Source organism: Athene noctua, chromosome 1 (genome assembly GCF_965140245.1).
Source record: "Athene noctua chromosome 1, bAthNoc1.hap1.1, whole genome shotgun sequence".
In the NCBI taxonomy this organism is placed as follows: domain Eukaryota; kingdom Metazoa; phylum Chordata; class Aves; order Strigiformes; family Strigidae; genus Athene; species Athene noctua.
This window is the reverse complement of record NC_134037.1, coordinates 155,649,951-155,667,260: the sequence shown is the minus strand read 5'-3', so window position 1 is coordinate 155,667,260 and position 17,310 is coordinate 155,649,951. Positions and strand designations below refer to the sequence as shown.

General features: G+C 43.7%; 1 protein-coding gene across 2 annotated transcripts in view; it reads right to left on the bottom strand.

Annotated features, from left to right (window-relative positions):
- Positions 1-4,021, bottom strand: part of CXADR (CXADR cell adhesion molecule) — a 37,148-nt gene extending 33,127 nt beyond the window's left edge. For both annotated transcript variants that reach the window (XM_074902109.1, XM_074902099.1), the window contains exon 1: positions 3,862-4,021. In XM_074902109.1, coding sequence (XP_074758210.1) covers positions 3,862-3,928 — 67 coding nt within the window. In that variant the 5' untranslated portion in view covers positions 3,929-4,021. The remainder of the gene's footprint in view (positions 1-3,861) is intronic.
- Between the last annotated feature and the right edge of the window lie 13,289 nt (positions 4,022-17,310).

The window sequence follows — 17,310 nt, the reverse complement described above, 5'->3', positions numbered from 1 at the left end:
ACTTAAGCTTCTGTAAGATCCTGTTGCATGCATAAAAACATGCAAGCTCCTTATTACTGGACAAAATGTACTAGCCTCCAAATGCTGACTTACCATGTCTGCATTAGGTTCTGCTCCTGCATGCCTGTTATTGGAAATACTTTTGCAAGTTTAATGATAGGGCTTTTCTCAAAGCTTACCTGAACTTTATTTTTTATTTAAAAACTTAATATTCTATTAATAAAGCATACACATTGTAGAATGTCAATGTAGTACAAAATTACCTACTACTATTGTAAAAAAATAAAAAACAGCACAAGAGAAGCAATAAAAGATATCACTAAAGTCAAGAAATTCCTGCCTATTTACCTTAAAACTCTACTCAACCTCTTATGCTTGAGTATTTATGTGCACAACATTACTATTTTGTATAACTTATCTTCTGATGGCTAAATGAATCACCACATATGTAATCACTTGTTACACCTATACAAAGAGAGATAGTAATCTGTCATTAACATCTCAGTTACTGAAAATTTGTGTCCTGCCATTACACATTTTTAAAAGTTCAACAACTATAGGTCACCATCTTATTTGTTAAATCAGGATCACAAGTTAGGCACTTACATTTATTCTCAGTCTTCTGAAACCCTATACAAACTTGAATTTGCTCCAAAGTGGATGAGATGATTTCCCCAACATAGTATATCCAGGAAAAGGTTGCCAATATGTACACAGTCCCCCTGAAGTCACAGCATAGGCAAACATTTGCTCAGTGCCACTGACAATGAGAATCAATAGACTTCCTTTATACTGGCTCTTCATATGGCCACACATTCTGGAAAGCTTAGAATTAACTGAGAAAACCCACACACCAGTTTACACATCCATAAGACTTAATAACATCAGCACTTAAAATCATGACTGAGCTTTCTTCCTCAAACCAGAATTCTGTATCGCCCTTTGGAAAACAGTTTAATATCAGTTATCTCCATAAAATATTTCAAGATCTGAAGAGGTATAATGTTTCCATTATCCTAGTCCAGGATTTGTTGACAACAGCTACACAACGTTCATTTAAATTAAACAGAATTTGAGCATTCTGGGAATCCCCAAGTACTTAAAATTACTGATCACAGGCAACTACAATACATACCAACAGACCTTTCAAATGGCCATCAAGTTCTCCCTCACCCCAGACTTGGAGTGTCTTTTTATATAGAGAGAACTAGTACAATTAGAAGAGCTGTTTATGAGTGCAGAAATAACCATCGAAACATAAATTCATACCAGAAGTCTTCAAGACAGCAGAAGCCTGAATTTCACTACACCAGCCTGTTTTGTGGTCATCTTCCAGAAGCACCAATTCAAGGAGAAACTGCCACAAGTTATTTATCTGTTGCAGAGCCACGTAATACTGAGGCAGTCTCTAGAATTAATTTGTTACTAATTACAAAGATAGAGCAGAAAAGAATTGTTCTCCCCTAATACCCTGAAATGCTCAAGGATGAACTCTTCCCTTCCTGCAAGGGAAAGGGAAGTTCCCAATTCAGTTACTTATGACTGTGAAATTGACCTTAACAGAGGGATTAAACCCCTGAGCAGGGTTCAGAAACAGCTTCAATCCAAGCACTCTCCTATTTCAACACATAATGGTATAGACCCATAGCCTGCTGAAGGTGTATTTTGTAAATCAAGGTAAGTCTCCCTATTTATACAAAATCAGTTGTTTTGAATCCTCTACTTTTAGTAATAGTGAAACAGGAAAATGAGACTTACAAGGGGGGGAAAAAAAAAAAAAAGCTGTGAAAACAGCACATAGGGCAAGCCTTAAAATAACATGACAAATTATTCCAGTACCACAAACCCAAGTAAAGGCTTCATCACCCAGACAATCTTGCACTTCCAACAGCACAAAAATTAGCTTCCTGTAAGTTTGGTCCATATGGAGAACAGCAACTTATTGATAGCTGTTCCCTCAGTGAAGGAAGGAATGTCTATCTGGAACGTGGACCCAGAAACATTAACTCAATCTGATCCAGGAAAAAACACAAGCAAGCTCAGAGGATGTATCAACTCCTGTGTTATACAGATTATTAAATTATTTCCTCCAGAGGACTGTGAAACATATGTGACTTTCAGGGTATGGTCATCCAAATAACCCTGCGAAGACATTTCTAACCTAAACACAAATATATTACCTTATTTACAAAGTCATCCAATTTCACAGTGAAGTCTGAGGACACCTGTATACTTCAGTAAAGTGTAAAATCTTGTTCTGGCTTTACATTTCCTTGTATATTAAATATTCCCAGCTTTACAGGATCATAGCCTTTGATATCCTAGTAATGATTCAGCTCATTCACAGGACATTTAATTCTACTCACAACAATCTTTTTTTGCAGCTTTAGCTACATGAAGTGTTTCAATATGAGTCCTAATCGCTAACCCTATCAATTAAATACTAGTAACCTGTAGTTCTTCCGCAGCATCTACCCTGTTCCTAACTTCGCTTAAAGAAGTAGAGTTAATGCAGAACTACCAATACCCTTTCATGCGGGAGATCAGAGTTCATCATCATTCCATTACAGATGCAGAATTTTGATCCCGTGAGTAATTTCCCAAAACAGCAGTGACATCAACAAAGGCATTAACATTTCAACAGGAAACAAAAACTGGCCTCCTGACACCATTGATACACATGTTCTGTGAACCTGAACCTCCACAGGTGTTTTGTCATCTTTTGTAGTTCCACAAAAGTTTGGGTCAACTTTAGTGGAAACTTACTTTTTTTTTTTAAAGATACATTTAGGGAACGTTAACATGGCAGCACTCCAACTGAGTTCATTACAGGAACCTAGTAACACCTAACGTTTGAGACAAAAAACATTTGACTATTTTTTAGTAGCGCAGGCACATTTGGTTTGGGTTGTTTGGGGTTTTTTTTTGGGGGGGTGGTGGTGGTGCTGGTGGTGTTTGAGATTATCTACTTCTTTGTCTTCTCTCAGCAATAAAACCAAACGAGTTTAGCTCCATCTAATTCACCGCCTTTCCCCCCGCCCTCCCATTCTCTCACATCTTCTCCACAGAGTTCAGTCACGGCCATCGACTCGGGGACCCCCGCGTTGCGAGGGCTCCCTGGAAGCCACCCGGCCCCTTCCCTCCTCTCCAAAGGAGGGCCAACCCTGCCGCCGGATCCAGATACCAGGGAGTTATTACACGCGCAGGGCTGGGGTTTAAATCCGATTTTCGGCTTGCTCTTTCATGTCGGTTTCCACGCGTGGCCCTTGCTCAGCCGCGCGGCCGCAGCGGCAGCCGCTCCAGCCACCGTCCCGAGGAGCGGGCGCTGCCAGAGGCGGGACACCGGGCGGGCACGGCGGCCGCGGGGAAGCCCGTCCCGCACGGCCCCCGGCGCCCAGGGACAAGGGCACGCCAGGCGAGACACGCGGGGCGGGCCGCTCCCAGCCATGCCGAGGGCTGCCCGGGAGGGAGGGAAGCGGGCGGGGGATGGGGGGGAGGAGGAGGAGGAGAGAAGAGCCAAGCCGCGGCAGCGGTGCCGGCCGCCCCGCCGGCGGGCGACGAACAAAGCCCCGGTCGGCCCCGCCGCCAGCGCCCGCCCGCACACCGCGCCTCGGGCGCCGCTACCCGGCCGCAGCCGGGCAGGGACCGGGCGGCGACGCCCGCCCGGGAGAGGGGCTGGTGGAGACGGTGCCCCCCGCCCGGCCGCCTCCCCGCCTCGCAGGGGCAGCCGCACGGGCGGGGGTGTGGCAGGGCAGGTGCCCCCGGTCACCGGGGGGGGGGCGATGGCCCCCCCCCCCCCTTTTTCGCACCCCGACAGAGCCGAGCCGCCCCCCCCGTCCTCCACCTGCGCCCGGCACCCACCTGCGGAGCACAGCAGCACGAGTGAGACGGCCAGCAGCGGCAGCAGCGGCGACGCCGGCGGCTCCATGGCGCGGCGGGAACCCGGCACCGGCGGCTCCGTCCCCGCGACTCCCGGCGGGCGCCTCCCCCGCCCCGCGCGCGCCGCCCAGCAGGTGAATCAGTCCGGCCCCGCCCCGCCACTTCCGGCCGGCACCACCCCAGCGCCCCCCCCCAAGCGGCGGCTCCGCGCCGCCCGCCCCGGCACCGGCACCTGCCGCCTCCCCCCGCCCTCTGTCCGCCCCGCTCCTCCCGGGACCGGTGCGGAGCCCTTCGCGGCCGGTGGCCGCCCCCGGCGCGGCAGCACGTGCCCGCGCTCCTCGGCGAGGGGCTCTCCGCGCCTCACCCGGCGGCGGCGGCCGCAGGCGGGGCTCAGCGGCGCCGGGGCCTGCCCCGCCGCGCCAGCGGGTGAGGGGTGTCGGTGGTGGCTGAAGTGGGGCCCGGGGCGGGCAGGGCAGGGCAGGGCGCGGTGGGGCGGGCTGCCGTCGCCGCCGTGAGCGCCGGGCACCGGACCCGTCGGTAGTTGTGTCCCTTGCCACTGCTGTGAGCGCCAAAGGGACCCGTCTTCATCAGTCCCCATGGCAACGCCGCTGTAATGCCTTGTGCTTCCCTTGTGCAGAGCATACGGCTTTGGGCTGAAAGGTCTGGAACGGAAGGAAGCGGGCGAACACGACAAAAGGAAGATAAGGCCGTTTGTACACGAAAGGTACAATGAGACTTTTTCTTCTGTAGCGTGACGCAGCTGCGTGACGCCCAAAATGGCAGCCCCAGCCGGTTCCAGAAGAACATGGTTTGTGCACCATGTACAGCAAACCCGTCAGTTACGTTTATCAGAAGATGAAGCAGGCTTGATGAGGTTTATTCTCCATGATTGAGTGTGTTTGATGAATTTATCGTTATGCATTTATTACTACTATGCACTGCGATAGCAAAACTGCTAACGTGCACAAATGTGTTGCTGTTGTTAGGGTTTATTCTTGCAAAGAGGTAAGTTGTATTGGCACCATCTCCTTTGTTATGTCCACAGCTCTTGTGTGTATTAAGGCGACCCCATAACCAAGTATTTACACAAATGCAAAAGCTATGTAGACCAGATTTTGCATTCCAGACAAATTTTGAAAGGGATCCTGTTACAGTTTGTTATTTTTCTCTGATGTCCATAATAAATAAAGTTCAAATACATTTTTATACAATTATGTTCTGTTTGTATGAGATGAGAGTTTAAACAAAGTTCTTTCTGCCCGCATTGAAAACACTAGATCAAATGGCTAACTGTTCATAGGAGTATCTTCCCAAACACTTAGCTACAAACAGGGTGTTACACCTTTCATTCAATGAAGGATTCCTAGTGTCTTCATTTCTGCTGGAATTATGAATATATGAACGTGCACTGACGTCTTCCCAAATGGTTGGTTACTCTTTAAGTAAAGCAGCAGCTTTTACTTGCCAGCTCAGGATTAGCTTTTTGTAAGTAGGGTAAATACACTGTCATTTTCCATGAAGGTTTGTATAAGTACCACTTACATCCTGTAAGGACGTGACAATTCACAGTGTCTGTTAGATCTCCTTTTAGAAACAATCCTACCCAATAAGATGGTGGATATAATATATAAAGCATAGAATTTTAAATTGGGGGATTTCAAGCATTTTGTTGAATGACAGAACAGAATTTAATGACAGAACAGTCCGTGAAGTAAAGAAAATATCATTCACGTAATATGAAGCTAAAGGAACTAAAACCTCGAAGTAAGGATATTAAGATTTTGTTTTCTTTTGTTGTTTTATATGTGCTGCAGACTTGTGCTTTAAAGGGTACTCTGATGCGAGTATCCTAGGCTGACTGGGTGAGTGAGGTTGTTTGCTGTACGTCCACTGTGTCAACACAGAAATTACATACCATGGAAAGTATGAGGCATTCACAATCATTACAGAAAGAGAAAATGATTCATCATTAGAATGGAGATGCTCACCCTTTTGTGAAATAAATCCTACCTAGTAATTAAAATAAATACTGTACTGCATTTAGGAAACATGAGGTCCACACTTTGTCTAGCCTAGACAGACCTATTCCTCGTTTATTTAAATCAAAAGCAACACTGATGCAGTCATGTTCACACTCTTGAAAACTGTTCATGCTCCTACAAATTAAAGGTACATCAGAGTACAATGTTTAAATAATAATTATTTTTAAGAAGCAGAAAATCCCCGCTTCCCCACTGCAAATGTTAGTACAGCTAATAAGGCATAAATCTGCCAGATTCATTAGAGGATGTGACAATCTGTGGATTTTGAGTGGACTATACTTCCTGGAACACTAAACACAATGAGGGAAAATGCTAACAGTGAAAATGACCACTCACAAAGGAAGAGGTCAAGTTCAGAACTTTTTGAACAGATTTCTACTAGTGCCAGCACTTTGGATCAAGCCCCCAAAAAAGGCTCCAGGGCGAGGGCAGAATCCAGTCAACAAGGAAGAGATACCCACTGGAGCAGAGGCCTGCAGTCCAGACCTGCATTTTGCAAATGGACAGTTGTTTAGCATTTCTTTTATGGACAATGCTGTCTCATGCGCAGGTATCTTAAGATTTATGTCTGATATAAAAAATACTTATCTTTAAAGTTAGGAAAAACTTAAGTATGAGAACCCCTACATCAGTGTCAGCCTAAATTTATAGATAGCTTGAAATAAATCAATACAATGTTTTTAAAATGTTTACATTTTTTTTACACAAAAAGCACAAATTCATAAGTAATTTTAAAATAAGTTTACTAAATGGCGTGGTGGGACTGTTTGGTATATCCAAAACTAAACTTTTCAGAACCCGAATAAAATGGTTTGCATATTTCTGCAACTTCTTTCTACCTTTTGAAGGGAAATTATCCACCAATTTCAACCTCAGGTTGTGAATGATTTGTGTTCCCTACTTTGGAAACACTTCCTTAACCTCCTGACCTTCCACAAAATGAAATTACTATTTGTTTGTCTCTTTGAGGGTAAGGGTGGAAGAGTATCATGTGAAGTGACTCATAGGCTTGACCTACAGAAACAATGAAATGGAAGTCTTCCATGCTTGCGTTACACAGATCACGTGCCCATGCCATACAAGGAAAATGGGATTATTTTCTGTTTCAGTTTCTATCCTGTACTGGAGGAGCTGCTGTGGTCAATCACTGCAATTCATCAGGGAAAATTACCCACTAGGCCATACAGTTCCTAACATGGATAACAACATGTTTCAAGAGGGGCAAGAGAAAAAAATAGGGAAGAAAGATAACGAGAAGGAGCAAAGAGCACCCTTGAGACTCTGGGTCTGGATTTCTACATGTAGGAGGGAGTAATTGGATTTTTTTCTGGGACACATTTTTTTCTGGATCAGCAGACTCCATTAGTTTACTCTATAATTCAGGCCAGAGCCAGCACGAGAAAGGATGCAGGGATATTTGTCCAGGAGAGGGGAGATGTGGTAGGAGGATGGGACCATTTTCTCTTCAGCAGTTGCAGGCTGCTGGCCTTAGCTGTGAATCCGCATGGAGATGGTCATTTAAATTGGGGGTGCCACAGTCCTGCTCTCCCCCCAACCCCAGCATTCCCACATGCGTACTTGGGCTGGCACTGGAACTCATGACACTAGCTGATAAGATTGTTTGGGAAACCAGGCTGGCCAAAAATTAATACCTTTTGTTTTCAGCCAGCTGAGCTCCCTGAACTGTTTTCCTGCTTATTTGCCTGAGTGCCAGCTGGCATAAAAAAAAAAAAAAAAAAAAAGGGGGGGGGGGGCTGGGGGGCAGGCAGGGAAAGAAAGGGCAGGACCATGAAATCAGCTAAAATCAGTTTAAGCTGCTGTGGCACCACATCTAGAGCTCTGAGAAGGGGAAGGTCTAGCTTGTGCAACCTTTTTTTCCAAAATAATTTTTGGCATTGCTTATACTGGTGTCCATGCCCTGATGAGAGGAACAGGCACTTTCCCACTGCTAAGCTTTTTGGCACTAGCTGTCCTTATCAGCATTAGTTAAACCAGCCCAGGGCAAATCAGACTGGTGTGCTGAAAATAGCCGCCAGAGTCAAGAGGTGGTCTACATTAAGGTCTCATCAACATGGGCAGATCACAGCAAAGGATTTTAGAAGGCAATGTTACAGACCGCTAAGTATTTAATAATAAAGCTTTGCTGCAGGCTCTCGCGTTATGTCCCAGCTGGCAGAGCCTAGAGCAGTGTGGCATTCCTGAGGCCGGGGAGTGCAGCCTTCCGGCTTCCCCACTGGGACAGGTCCAGCGAGGTACCACCACCGCCTTCCTCACCTCAGCTTCCACAGGGAGAGCACCCTGGTGATGCCGTGGGGGAGTCACTGATCTGCACCTGTGCCAGGGTGACCGGCTTCTGCCTTTAACAACCTTGGGCTGTCTCCAGTTAAGCTTTCATGTACTTGCTACCTTTTTATAATGATAACTAAATGCAAACCATCACTGGGAAAAATAAGAAGTAAAGGAAAAATTATCCAAGAGTAGTTGAGGTTTAATTATACTTAATTCGGGTTAATGTTTTTCACAGACTGTCTTGCTCAGAGTTAAAATAACAGCTTTCACATTTAGCACCTCAATCAAGTGACAGTTGCTATCTGGGTAAAATTCACACCTTGCTATGCTCCTCTTTTTGGAGAGACAATTTTTAGCAAAGATGTTTTAAGAGGGCAACAATTTACACCTTTGTGTCCCTTCCATATTGAAGTTTAGAAATATAATTTGCCTCAGAAGACTTTCTCTCAGAGGTCACTTGAATATTTTCATCATTTACATGCAGAAACAGCAGAAAGAAGGAACACCTACCAGTCCCTTATGGATGGCAGTTAGGGTTGACCCAAACTTAAAGCTATACATTTACTGTGAAAGGGAAACAAAATCCATGTAATATAAGATAAAATCAGTTTGTTGAAAATCCAGAAGAGGAGTGCATCATGTGATTCATCTTTATGAAAGTATTAGTGCTACCCATCTTTTATTAGTTATATTTTGAAGGTTTATTTGCATTCAGACTTTCATTGTATAGGCACACGGCAGTAAAAGTGCAATGTCTGTTGGCTGGAACATTAATACAATTGACAATAGAGATCTGTCCTATAGCAAACTAGTTTTCTGAGCAAATATTCACCAGAGTGATGCCTTGATTGAAGAAAACTTCCCTTAGGAGGAAAAATAGTTGTGATTTCCAGAAGTGATGAGGAAGTGCTTCTATAGCAGCTGAAGATTTGCTGTCTTCAAGAGAGGTGGCTTTCACATTCCTCTCTCCTCTTTTTCTTTGCATTGAATTTCAGCTGTGACATTTGCTGATGCCTCTATGACCCAGCAACAGCATTTCACAGAAAGCACAATCCTAGTCCGCTCTCCCCACTTTCAGCTTTTCAGTCACCAGACTTTCCCTTGTGCCAGCTCTGATAGTCATCTCACAATTTAGTGAGCTAATTTAGCTCACCAGACAAGCAAATAATTACTCCCCTCCACTTTTTTATCAGCTTGGTTTACCTGCAGAATAGATTACTGACCATTGCTGGTGCCACAAAAACAGCACGAGCTAGGAGGAGATGAAGTTGTGAGAAAGGATTGGAAGAAGAGGCCCATGCTTGTTGGTTGTAGCAGTAACTAGATCTTCTCAGCTGCCTCATGAAATTTCGCCTTTAGAGTGAAATTACCTGTGTCACAAGGTTTCTGTGTTGAAGCACAACTACATGTGTGAAGAAGTGCTGCATTCCCACTCCTACAGCTGGCTCTTTGTGGAGGGAACTTAGCACTGACACCTCTCATCCATCCAAGGGTTGTACCCATAACATGGATCTTTAAAATTACAGCCAGAGAAAGCAGTTGTGTGCTTCCTCACAGAGTTAGCATGGGTTATGCTTGCTTTGGGTTGCATTCTCCAACTGGAGTTGCTCAGCACTGGGGGGGGATTCTTGCCTGGCTGAGATGGAAGTGATCATTAGAGAGCTGAAAGTCCAAGGGAAATATGGAAACCACCCATAAAATAAGTAGAAAGGTGTAAAAGCTGGCATCTGCGGACAGAAGGAGAATGTTTCAAAATTGTTTTTCTAGTGCCCAGAAAAAAAAGGGATTGTCTTGTGATAATCAAACAGTGAAGACTAGGAACTGGATCCACGCTTGCAAAGGACAGAGGAGAAACTATATCTGAAAACTAAAAGCATTCATAAGCAAAGAGTAGTGGAAAGGGGTTTCTCCAACCTTTCAGGGTTGAACAGGGAGTTAATCACAGATAATGTGAGAGGCAATGACATTTTGTACTTAATGCTCAAATAAACTTGGGTCAGTTTTAGTAGTGCAGAACTAATAGCTGATGGTGGTTTGGACTGCATCATGAACTTTCAGATTATTTTGTTTGTGCAAGGTATTTATAACTGGTGCTTTAGCACTTACCAGCCTCTTTGGTGTCTGTATCTACCACTTAAGACACCAGTGTAATTTTCTGAACTGCTACTCAACTGCCACTATCCCACTGGGCAGCCAAGTTCCTCCCGGTTGTCACTGTTGACATTGCCCAGTCACTATGGAGCTGCTCAAAGCCCGTTTCTGAGATGAAATACGGGAAAACCTGAGGCAAGATCCTCCATAATCAGGGGAAATTACCCTTTCATAGCACATTTGAGGCATACGTGTGAAGTGGTCTGAGGGACAGCTTGTAACCTGGAGTGCCCAAGCCTGCTATGCAGTATTTCTAGTGACTGCCTTAACAGCTGTGTTGTGATACAACTATTCACCAGTGGAAGAAGCAAGAACATGCATTAAGACAGGAGCCAACTGTACGTAACACTACTTCATCTGACATTCATTTGCTTATTCTGCCAGTGAGACCAGATCCCACAGGCATGTCCAGATCACCCCTAATGTCTGTGCCCTGCCAGCTCATGTGTCTAAAGGTCTGCATACAAGCCAACGGTGGATAGAAGAACAGAGTGTCAGCACAAAAGACGGGGAGGAATAAAACTACAGGGCAAAAATAAGAGATAGGGAGTGCAAGTACAGGATGGGAAAACAAAGTGTTTCATCTGGTACTGGCAAACCAATCTTTGATGCTGATGTAAGGGATGTGTTTGTAGATCTCAAGAGCAGGTAGGTAGGTGCCATTTCAGGTCCGTCAGCTAGTTATACAGAGTCGGTAGCTTAGATGCCCACAGTTCATTCCTTGTCCCACACTTCATCTTTCGCTGTTTACCAGAGTGAAACACTCTGTGCTCAGCTGGCTGCTTTCTGAAATATTTCTTGTGTAGGTGTCTGGTATTCCCCTTCCCCAGGGAAGCCTGGTTGGTTAGCTCAGGGCTGTAAAATCTGCTTGTCACAGGAGTTTAGGTGTTTGAGGGAAACTGCAACAGTTGTTACAGCCAAGCTCCTCAAAGGTATCTCAGCATTAACTGATGTTGTTTCCAACAAAATAGTTAAATAACACAGAGGATGTGTACGTTGGGGCCCAAAGTTACAAAGATTCTGACAGTATTTCTATTGAATACCTATTGTCGCTGTACATGAGATCATTGAAGAATGGCAATTTTCTCCACTTTGTTTGAAGCCTTGTGCTGCTTGGTCTTTTAAGGCATCAGCTTCTTTTCTCATGAGAAATAGAACTTTTGTTAAAAATGAACAAATATCAGAACTTGTTTGCAGCTGATAGACTGGGAAGAAGACCTGCAGAAATCACAAAAAAAAACCCAAATAAAAATACTCATAATTTTTTTGAAGAAGATTAGTTTTCTTAATGTAGCCTCAGTATTTGAGGGTATGTGGAGAAGGGATTTATTCATGTTTTTGGTTGGCGGTACTACATAATAATTCATAACCCTTTCTGAGATGGATGCCACCTCCTCCTCATCATTGCCATTTCCATATACTCCTGCCTCTTCTGCTTAACCTTCAACTTTGCCTCTTCACATTCCCTTCCTTAAATTCCATTTTTTCTCAGGTGGACATGTATCCAGGGTACATTTAACTATGGCCATCCCTAAATCCCCAATTTTGTCTAGCAGTGCCTAGGAGCTTAAGAATGCTGAAATTGCTGTTGAGAGTCACTTACAGATGTCCCTGCTCTAAAGTATGGTGTGTATCAAGGGGGTTCTGCCCAAGCAGAAAAATGGCTGTGACTGCCTGAATAGCAAGTTGTGAGTAAAAGTCATACTGTTGGCCCCATGTTTCTTCAACTTCCATATACTGTCCTCCATTTCCCTTACCTTAGGCACTGACCACGTACCCTCAGAGTAGGTCCAGCTGACCGATACATTGGCAAGTGCAACATAAACCACCCTTTGCCCATCATGAAACCACCCTTTGACCTTCATTGCTTCCTTCATTGCAGCCACACCCACTGGGTACCGCAGGGACTTTGGCTCAGGGAATCCACATTTATTTTCCAGACGACAGTTTTTGATTGTCCAGGTAAGAAGTTCTGGAGGAGCCTTCCCCATGGAGGCTAAAATAAAGGTCTAACAACTTTCAGTTCAAAACTTTAGCAGTTTCTGGAAGGGAGCATATGATGTGGCTGCTTGAGATAGCATTGGACACTGCTCGCTGACCTGAAGAAAAGCCCTCTCAAAGGTGCAGGTATACTTCACTGAGATTTTTCTTTCCTGCCCAGTGCATTTAAACAGCGTCCTGTTGTAAGGGAGAGTTCCAGTTTGTGTTCCAGGTTGACCTGAATGCGCTTCTAGATGCTGGATCATTTAACATCACACTGCTGTAAAATCTGTAAAAATTTCACTTAGTAAAGGGTTTATTTTGTGGAGGGTTTTTGGTTGTGGGGGGTTTTTTTGGTTGGTTTTTTAGGTGAGGTTATGTAATTTTCCTTCCTACTGTATAAACAGGTTGGGTTGGTTTCAATAGTGCTTTGTAATTACATTAGCTCAGGAAAAAATGCTGACAGTGTAAGGAATACACATTTTTACTGATAACAACCTTTGTAGTGTCTTGCGTAACTATTTACAATGGAACCTGTTTTAAATGGCCTGCCAGAGAGCCAGTGAAAAGTATTTGCCCAGTAGAAGTAGCCCCTAACTGGAAGTCTAGCACTGTTAACCTAATCGCAAACTGTAATGATACCATTGCTTATTGCAAGTGGCACTTATTGCAGAATTGTGGTGCATTTGGAAACAAGGGCCTCTACAAAGAAATGAAACTACTTTTCAAATTCTGTAACTCACTTTTTCTGAAAGCATTTTTCCCTTTTTTCCATGGTTTCCACTTACTTCCTCTTGTTAAGGCAGAGTTCAGTGATGAATGTCATCCTGAATTATATTTTAATCTTTTATCAGTTAGTGAAATGCTCTAGGAGGATGAGCAAAATGTATCCAGGAGTCTAAAGGCAAATGGCATGACATGGAGAAGAGAGTGGGGAGGCAGGACAGCCAGTCTTAGTTTTGCTGTTTGTTGAAATCTCTGGGCAATTTGCTCCAACTGGCTGTTCCCCAGTTGTTTCATCTGAATAACTGTATAATTAAATATTTACTTGTCTGAAGGGGACGGCATGAAAAACTAAAATCAATAACTTATACTTGGCAAAACACTTTGTCCTACCCCTTCACACAGGAAATAGCGAAGTGCAAGAAATGTTATAGATGCTATAATGTCTATTTCATAGGACAATTTAATGGGGTTTATGACATTGCACTGAAAGTTCAGAGATCTGTTTACAGTACAGGGTGGCAAAGGCTGATGTTTGGTCTGCAGTGACATCAAAAGCGGCAGTCCTGGCCCTTCCCTTCCCCCATGCTCTCACTGCTCTGTATTACTCCTTTGTGCTTGGGCAGTGTTCATTGCCTTGCAGCCGCTGGGGAGATGGGATCAGGCAAATCCCACAATTTGGGAGGAGGGAAAGAAGCACCAACCCAGGACAGATGGGGGTTGGGGCCTGCCTCTTTCAGCAGCAGCGACAAACTTTCAGGGAGTGGGGCAGAACATACTTTTTTTTTTTTTTTTTAGCAAATGTTTATAATTTGCTTTAGTTCACCTGAAACTAAGTATTTTATACATACTATCCTTTAGCAATGCAGACAAATCAGAACTCAAACCAACTGGACCAGAACTGTGCAGAGTACACTTCTCCCTACAAATAAATTTAATACCATAAATTAGCTAACCTTTTTTTTTTTTGTAAAAAAATAAAGGGTACCAACCCAAGATATGACACAGACTTGTAATTCAGTCAATGCATACAAAAAGTCAAAAGACATCTAGTGTGGAAAAATACTAAGTAGCTCTACGGTAAGTATGAAACAGACAGAAGGAGATGGTTATGATACAGGTGAAACCACCTATCTGCCTCCTTACTACTAGCATACTTTGTATGTTTCCTGGGAGAGAGAGGCTTTAAGCAAGGATGTGGAATAAATTAACTCAGTGGATTTACATTTGTATTTTGGTGTGGGGGGCTATCCTTTGATGCCAGTGATGATCAAAAGATAAAGCAGAAAGGTGTTATGTACAATAAAAGATGATGCCACCTGACAAAGCAGAGGCCAAGAAGGTGAACATATTGAAAGGATGTAAGAAAATACAGAGTAAATCTTGACCAACACAGAACCAAAACAAGTAGTATTTTTGACTGACATGGTGGGAAAAAGGAAATAATGGAGAGACACAAAAGCAGACGTGGTATGGTCAAAATGATGAGGCTGGAAGAAAGATGTGTTTATACTAGAATTTAGAAAACAAGATGGTATCTGCTAGACTTGGGAAAAGTGATAGCAGCAGCTTATCTACATGACTCCACTTACCATGAAGTTGCACAACAGTTACTTACAATGCAGATACAATTTGTCACTAGTTGAAGACAGAAAATAAACTGAGCCTCAAGTGTGTCTTGGGCTATGAGGACTCCTGTGGTACCCTCAGGACCACGATAAGGCTTTGTGCCACCTCTGCCTCATGAGATCCTTTCCAGACACGTTATGCTTTCTTCTAATCAAATCTATTGCCTTTCTCTGTAGGTGTGTATCTTTTAGAGCATTTTAGAAGTGGCTAGTACCTCTTCAGATAGTCAAAACAGTCCTGGTGTTTTGATGGGCTTACAGTTGCTTCATGGATTTGAAGTGAAGATCACACAGTCTTCCCCTCACCAATTCGTATTCAGGTACTTTTGTCCCCGTGATGTTCTGCTCTCTCCTTGTTCACATACGAATGGGAACTGGGTGGCCTATTATGAACATTACAGTATTTGTGTATTTCCCAGCACAGAGCAGTTACTCTCATCAACCTTCAGGACTTCCACTGTCACCGGTAACAATCTGTTGCTGGCACAGGGACTGTTCATTTATGCAGAAGAAAGATTTTTCTCAGGATCTAGTCCATGACTCATTCCACCAGAAATACTTCAAACGTAACTGTGTTAGCAGAAATAGAAACCTTTTTTTCAGTCCGTTCTTTCTTCAGTATCACTGATGAGATAGGTAATTTCTAAAAAAAGAAGCCAGACAAAACCCCTCAAATGCTATTCTTTCTTGCTAGAGAGGAAAAAGGTTGAGCCAGATGCTGATCTTCAGGTTTCCACTGCTTATCTCTTATATTTGTTATCTCTTACATTTGTTCATGGTTATAAAATGATTGAGTACCTTAGAGCGGAGCAGAACACAGCCATGTTATACACATCAAAGGCTGATCAGGTTGGAAACAGGGATTAGATTTTGACACTTTCTTTAAATGCAATGGAAACACACCATGACCCTGTGAAACTCCCCGCATGGGAAGAGCTGCCCGTGTAGCAGCTGTGCCACCAGCTGAGGATGGCCCTGGGAGAGGGCAGGCTGATGAGCGCTGCTGACGGGGAGCAAAGGCTCATCCTGGGACTTCCAGCGTTCCCTGCGATGGTTGTCCCACCCGTTCTCCCTCTCTGGCCACTGTAACTACAGGCGCAGGATTCAAGGAGGTATTTTAGAAGAGACATGCTTCGCTCTCCGGAGGTTGGGCTATTGACGTCTGACAGGGGAAGAAGGTGCAGTAACACTGAACAAACACTCCCGGCTCCTCCGGTCTTACCCTGCACCGCATCTCCCTCTTTAGCTCACATCTTTTAAGGCAATTCTGTTACAAAACAACCCTCAAAAATCTGCCTCGGCACCGCCGCGGGGACAGTGAGCTGCAGAACCTCCGGGAAAAGCAAACAGCAAGAGGGAAGGGGTTAGATGAATGAAAAGCTGCTTAGGGCTGGGCCGGGGAACGTAGCGTGTCCTTCAGCTGCACCCAAGCAAGGTACACTGGCCTGAGCACGGGAGGGACTGGAAAGAGAACAGGGGGAAACACAGCCTGAGAGACAGGTTTGTCCCCGGTAAAGAAACTGTCAGTGACATTTTTTAACAGATGTGGAGGTAAGGCACCCAGTTATGATCTCTTGTATTTGAAAATGTTGACCGCAGGCGATACAAATGAAGGATATATTAATAGGAGCAAATAAAGCTAGGCTAATAATGTTTGACACTTCCCTACATCCTCTGCTCAGCTCACTCTGTATGTTTCTACATTCAGAGAGCTTATTGTTAGGGATACACGGGGAACCATCACAGCAAAAAATGCTTCAGGTAAAATAGGGTGATAAAGGCAAACTGGACCGAGTTCAACAATTTAAGTGCATTTTAAGCACTAATAAATTCGTATGCGCTGGTGAAGACATAATCTTTTAACAGAGTGAGGCAAATAAACAAATATAAGAGCTAGGTTTGTATTTACCCTACGGGAAGAAGTAAGAAACAACCAAATGAATAAAATAACTCTTTGACTTAAAGAGCCTGCAGGGACCATTTAAATTCAAGCCAACACAGATGCCAGCTTCAGTTTTTAAAGACCAGGAGGGATGCTTAGAAATGCAAACCCTTTTTAAAAGAAATGTTAATATTCAGAATAACTCATTTAAAGAGCTCCTTTTCTGGACGTCTTCAGGTTCTTAATTGTGTCTCCAAAATGAGTAAGGCTATTTAAGGAAAAAAATAAGATACAGAAGCAGAGAAAAATATATTGTTCAAGAAGATAATAAAAAGATAGCCTTTAAAAATGTAAAAGAAGCCCAACCTTCTAAGAAAAAACCTGAACAGCTCACACAAATATTCCACTGCATGCAAAACAAAACAAAGCAATTCCCTGATATATGAATCAAACTGTGGTGCTGCTTAATTTGTAAACGTAACTTTCAAAACAAAGGGATGCTCTAACGATTTTTTTTTTGTTGTTACTATCATCAACATGGGCAGAAACATTTTTTTTTTTTTTTAAATGTGCCTGTTTCTTTACTTTAGGAATTCACTGTCTACAAAAAAGGCCCTTCAGATTTTCAAATAAATGTTAGGAGTTCACAGCAAATATTGTTTTAAAGTCCATTTTCTTCTAAGAATCAGTCAACATTTTTGTCACTTTATAGTGGCACCCTAATTATACTGTTTTG